Here is a 6,691-nt window from a genome sequence, read left to right on the forward strand (position 1 = left end):
GTCTAGTAGCCTTGTATGTAAATTGTGCAGGTAACTCTAACGTTTGAAATAATCTTCTTGATCTTGATTTGGACAGTCAGTAAGTAATTTCAGGAGTTTGGCATGAATCGTGGTGAAGTTAATCACCCCATGTTTTATCAATATATTTCATTTAATTTGTGTATATATTTAGTGGTTTATTTGACATTATGGGTATCATTGTCAATGATTAGGATAATATCACTAATTTGGAATAAAATCTCTTTTAGTATTTCCAAGCTTAAGACCTCGGTAGACAGAAATATTTTTTCGGTATTGAGTTTGCTCAGTCTAGATTTAGTATTTTTATTTTGCAACTCATTTGTCTTGAGGAGAAGGGGAGCTACTCAGTGACTCTAGAAGGTATAGATGGATAGTGAGAAAGTTAAATTAAAGTGATTAGACATGACATCCTTTTCTTGTAAGTCTTGAGTAATACTTTATGACTTCCCAGTAATAATCATTAGGATTCAATTGTTCGTGTTTTGTGACTTATAAAATGAGTTGTGGTATATGACTACATTTCGATGATCAAGGCCATAATTATATAAATGGATATATAAACAAGATTGGGCAAGATCACTCGCTCATAGACTGTTCAATTAATGGATATTGTATATTAGCAAGAGGTAATTTTGTATCTTGGAAGTGTAAGACGCAAAGTGTGTTTGCTCGATCAAGTGCTGAAAAACATTATTGAGAAATAGTTATAGCAACTCGTGTGCTAGTTTAGATTAGACCTCTTAAAGTTGGAGAAATCGACCAAATGGAGCTTGAGGGTTGATTTACCCCTGGTGAGAAAGGAAATGGCGGATTTTATGGCAGGCAGTTCCATTAAATAAAAAGCATTTCACAGTTTACATACCACGCTATTTCTTTGTAAAATTTCAATTTTCACTAGATCCTAACATCCTACTTCCTCCCTAATCATGATGTATATTAATAAAGTTCAGATGTCATAAAATATCTAACTAAAACCCTAGATTCTCTCATACCATAAACTAGAAGCCACATGAACATCAAAATTGACGAAAGAATTGTATCAAAGCACATGCATGACGGCTTTATCGGTTCCCATTAGCATTAATTAAGTATTTTTATGGTTTATATCTCTTATCTTGAAACATGATTGACAGAATTAGCATTTTAAATTGAGTAGAAATGCTAATTCTGTCAATCATGTCATAGATGGTTTATATCTCTTATCTTCTACGTATTGTACTTCTTGTTTTGCTTGTATTTTTATTTTTTCTATTTCTTTTGATCTGTCTATTTCTTCATTTTCTTTTGTTATTCTTACCATAGCTGTTAAACTATCTTCTAATTTTGCTGTTTCTCTTTCTAACATTAAGTATAGATTATTTCCTATTTTTTTATATCTTCTTCCTAGATTTGAAAATATTATTTTTATTATCATTCCGTCTTGATTTTCATATGTTTTTTCGTCTACTGCAAATTCTTCTTTATTCATTATAATTTATGTATTATATTATGTTGTAACTCATATTCAAGACAATCTAATTCTAATTTTAACATAGATATATCTTTTCTTTGTACTAGTATCGATTTATTACATACATCTGCTAATATGTTTTCTTCTAATCTTCTTTTTCTATGTTGTAATTCTTGTTCTTTTTCAGTTATTTTTTCCATTATTTTTTCTATTAATTGTTGTTTATAAATTTCTTTGTTCATACTGTTTTTTCAAATAGCGAACATATTTGTATTCTGTTTTCGAAATTTTATCTATTAAATGATCTTTTTCATTATTACTTGTTTTGACTAGTTGTGATAGTTCATATTCTATATATAAGGGTCTTAATTTTTTCCATGTTTTTCTTATTTTTTTACCTATATTGTTTGTTGTTATTTTAGTTTCTTTGCTTGGTATTATATTATCCTTCATAAAATGTCTTTCTGTAATATTCTCTTTTAAGTAGATCTAATCGTTGTATTTCATTAGCATTATTTGTGATATATTCTAGATGTTCAACTTCTCTAGTTCTCAAATAATCGAATAGATTTTCTATTAGTAATTTTTCAAGTAGATCTATATCTTCTATAGTTTTTACCCAATATTGTAAATATTCGTAATTTATCATTAGTCTGTATCTATATCATCATATAAATCATACATATCATAATAAAGTTCATCCTGTATACTTTGTATGGTTAACTGAGTCCAACCTTGAGTTGTTATCTCTATTATTTCATATGTTACCAATTTATCATAAATTTCTCTTTTTATGTCAGTATTAAGATTTTTTAATATATAGAGTAGTAATATCTTATAGTTATCATCATCATCTATTAAATAGGTACTCATTTTATTCACTTTTGCTAAAATTTTTATTCCTTTCAACCTCTTAATAAATTATACTTACTTATTATGTAATAATAATGGTTTAATAATCATCTCGTCTAGTCACTACTACAGCTTTCTTCTTTGATTAGTTACCCTAACAGCGCCTCAACTCTGTTTACTCCCCTAAACGGCCTTCTTTGCCTACCGGTTTCAACTTTAGGATGGCATAGTCTGGGCATACTTGTTCATAGAATATTTCTGTAGCAAACCTTCTAAAGATGCTTATTATAACATTATTAGAACATGATAAATAATTATAATTAACAAGAGATTTTCAGGAATAAATTTGTTTAGCTACTCATAAATTTAAGAGTGTATACCTGTTTTTGTAGATTTGTAGCTCCAGAATTTTCCATAGTTATTATTTAACTAGCTAGCTCTGATACCAATTTTGGGTGGAAGCGTTAAAGAGGAATAATTGTAGAGAGAAGAGAGTAGTGGAAGACTGATGATTTTATTTATGAGGGGAAGCCCTCTATTTATATACAAAAATTTCACACTTTTGGCCAAAATGGCCGACATCTACTTTACACTTGGTCTTTTTACATTCGACCGACGCAAAAAACAAAACTTAGTGGCCTATCTTTATTATTGGCCGACACTAACACTGTTTACTTTATGACTTTTTACATTATTGGCTTTTCAGCCGACGCTATACGACAAAATTAAAAGATTCTTACTTTATACATATGGCTGATATTCAGCCGACGCAACAATAATAATAACAACAATAATAATAACTTTTTTTTTTATAGCTTCGTTCTTTATCCTAAATCAACTGTAGGTATCCTAAATCAACTGTAGGTATCACATTATCTTCTCCGTTGCACTTGGAGCATTTATGATCTGGGTATTTGTTGCTGATAAGTTTGCAATATCTTACTAATAATTCTTCTGAAATAAATCCTTTCTTCAAAGCTCTTGTAGATGGTTGTTCTTCTGGTTTTAGCAATGACAAAATCCATCTCTGAACTTCATCCATATCTGATTTTCTTAATTCTTTGGAGTTTGCATAAATCATCACCTGATCTCTTGCATAATAGCTCCAAATGGCATTGCCATTTAAATAATTGTTTGCTAACTCTTGTATAATTGTAGCTATACCAATTATTCTTTTATTTGCATAAAAGTTAGGTATTTCTACTTTTGGTATCTCATTTTGTTTTTCTATCTCTTCTGGAATAATCATATCTCTGGTTAATCCTATCTTTACCACCTGTATTGGTGATTTTATTTCTTCGTATAGTATCTCTGCTGGTGCTGTATAACATTTTATATAGAATAAATTTCCTTTGGTAATTCTTTTATATGTTAAAAATGCTCTATGTAGTTCTGGTATTCCGGCTATTTCTTCTCCGGTATATGTGTATACTGTATTTAATAGTCCGTAGTTATAACATGTTTTTACTAGGTTGGGGTTGGTCTTAGGTTGTGCAATAAGTTTGTTATATCCTTGTAGTTTCTGGGTTATATAGTCTTCTTCGGGAGTTTTTGTTTGTGTGGATCTTGGGTTTAGGTTTAGATATGTCTGAATTTTGTGTATGTTTTCAATGTAAGATTGGGTAATATAGTTGTATCTTTTTTTGTCATTTTGTAGGCTTATTGCATAGGTAGATGTTTGTGGTTCTGCTGGTATCTGCATTTGTGGTTTTTGGGTAAATGGTTTTGCAAATAGCTGGTTTAAATTTGTATTAATTCTTTTGCTTGTACCTGCAGCTGTATCTAAACAAACATTGTTATGGGTTTTTCGGAGTTTCCCATCGTCTCCTTGTAGCTCTGGAATTTTAGCGTCTTCCGATCGACGTAACTCTACATGTTGGCGTAGCTCCGCATATTTATAGTCATGCTGCTGACTATTAGCTTTTAGATTTTGTAACTCTTTTCCCATACTGTCCACCTTCGTAGAAAGTGTATTAATAGCTTTGAGTATTTTTTCTGTTGTATCTGGTTCAGTTTGTGTTCCTTTTTCTTGATAGGTAATCTGCAACGAGATTTTCATTAGTTTTTATAATTTCAATTGTAAATGTAAAATTTAATATATTCAATACTAATCTCCTTATTTCTTTTGTTGTAACTGAATCATCTAACTTTTTTGTTATCCACCATTTTACCTGTGTGTTATCTGTTCTTACAATAAATTTATTGTAAACTATATATGGTTCAAATGCTAATAAACATTTATATAATGCAAATAATTCCTTTCTGTTTATTTCCCATTTTGTTTGTGCCTCAGTATATGATCCTGAGCAATACCTGCAATGGTGTTCTACCTTTTCTTTGTCATATTTATATTTTAGTACTCCTCCATAACTGTGATCGCTTGAATCTGTTTCAATTATATATGTGAATGTTCTACTTTCATCAGGAAAATATAATTTTGGCAATTTTTTGCATAATTTTTTAATATTTTTTATGTGTTCTTTATCTTTGTTGTCAAAATGATATTCAATATCTTTTTTGAGTTTTTTGTATAATGGTTTTAAATGTTCTGCTAATTTTGGTATATATTCCCTTACTTGATTTACTAATCCTAAGAATGATTGTAATTTCTTTTTTGTATCTATATTTTCATCTATAGTAATTATTTTTTGTACTATGTGAGTTTGCATTTTTATTCCATTTTTATCTATTTGTATTCCTAGAAATTCTATCTGTGGTTTCATAATTTCTGCTTTACTTTTACTTAAGCTTATACCTGAGTGTTTGATTATATGTATAAATTTTTCTAATAATCTTATATGTTCATCTTGTGTTTTAGAATATAATAATATATCATCTATATATATAACACAATTTTCTAGTTGGTTAAAACAGTTATCCATAAAATGTTGATATCTACCTGGTGCATTTTTATATCCAAATGGTAATACATTCCATTCATAAAATCCTTGTGGTACTGTAAATGCTGTTAATTGTTTAGATTCTTCTTCTAGTTTTAGATGGTAAAATCCTGATTTACAGTCAAATTTACTAAAATAGTTATATCCTTGTATCTGTCTTATTTTAAGTATTTTATTTGGTATTGGGTAGTTGTATGTTTTAGTTTTGGCGTTTAGATTTCTGTAATCTATAACCATTCTACTTTTACCTCTTTTTTGTTCACTGTGTTTTATAACTATAAATGCTGGGCTTGTGTGCTTACTGTTACTTTCCTGTATATAATTCTTTTCCAGTAATTCATTTATATGTATTTTAAATTCTTGTAAATCATCGAAATTATATTTTAACGGTTTCTGTGTTATTATGCTATTTTCGTCTATTAGCTCAATTTTTACCTTTGTTTTATGTTTTTCCCATCCTTGTAATGGGTCTTCATTGTATAGTTGTCTTAGTTGTTCATTAATTATTTGAACTCTGTCTATTGTAAATATGATTATTTCCAATTGCGTTTCTTGTTCTTTATCTATATTTTTCATTTCTTGGTTTATTTTTTCACTACCTTTTATCCATTCCTTAGCTTTTCGTTGTTTATTTTTTACCCTTTTTGCTCCTATTTTATTGCCACATGGTGTAGTAAGCCACCAGTGTGTTTTTGTTATTATATGTGGGTAAAATTTATCTAGAAATGGCATTCCTAGTAACATATCTTTTGTTGTGAACTCAAAATTATAGATTTCTTCTATTATTAGTATTTTATATCTACGATTTTCATTGTTCTCTTTCCATTGTTGAATCACCATAGATTCTGTGAAGAGTGAGACATGCGCCATTTAGGGGAAGAGTGGAGAACAATAGTGTACAATATTTTCATGTAATCGTGCATAGACGATGTATAGTGGAAGAGTGAAGACTCGCGTCGCTGGTGCATAAAATCTCAACTAACTCACACTTGATACGTGTACAATTTTATTGATATTTTTGCCCAAAAAAATTTGAAATATAAAATTAAATTAAATTTATATTTATCAAAATATAGTAAGTAGTGTTTTTCTACCTAAAATAATTTAAATTTTGTGATAGAGATAACAAAAAAAATCAATAAAATGATTTTATGTATATATAATATATCAATATCATATCGTTTATCGATATTGTACAAGTAGTATGTAATCGTGATGTTTTTTTAATTATGCAATATATGAGAACTTTTAAATCATGATTGCAAAATTTTCTAAAGAAATTTTTCATGATAATCAATTTGTGTATATTTCATTGATAAATATTCATCCCTTCAAAAAGGTTAGTTATTACTAAATAAGTAAAAACTATCATTGTTTTTACATGTTATGTACTGCACCACCAAAGCGTTCTATGGAACAATTCATCTTTATGACCACCTAGGTGATATGAGAACCTTTTACAAGATGT

General features: G+C 28.8%; 1 protein-coding gene across 1 annotated transcript; it reads right to left on the reverse strand.

Annotated features, from left to right (window-relative positions):
• Nucleotides 1-2,818: 2,818 nt before the first annotated feature.
• On the reverse strand, nt 2,819-5,704 carry LOC107003542. The gene has a single exon (XM_015201879.2). It carries the CDS (start codon nt 4,380-4,382, stop codon nt 3,153-3,155), a length of 1,230 nt encoding a protein of 409 aa, XP_015057365.1. The 5' UTR covers nt 4,383-5,704; the 3' UTR covers nt 2,819-3,152.
• Nucleotides 5,705-6,691: the final 987 nt, after the last annotated feature.

This window comes from Solanum pennellii, chromosome 11 (assembly GCF_001406875.1).
Source record: "Solanum pennellii chromosome 11, SPENNV200".
Lineage (NCBI taxonomy): Eukaryota > Viridiplantae > Streptophyta > Magnoliopsida > Solanales > Solanaceae > Solanum > Solanum pennellii.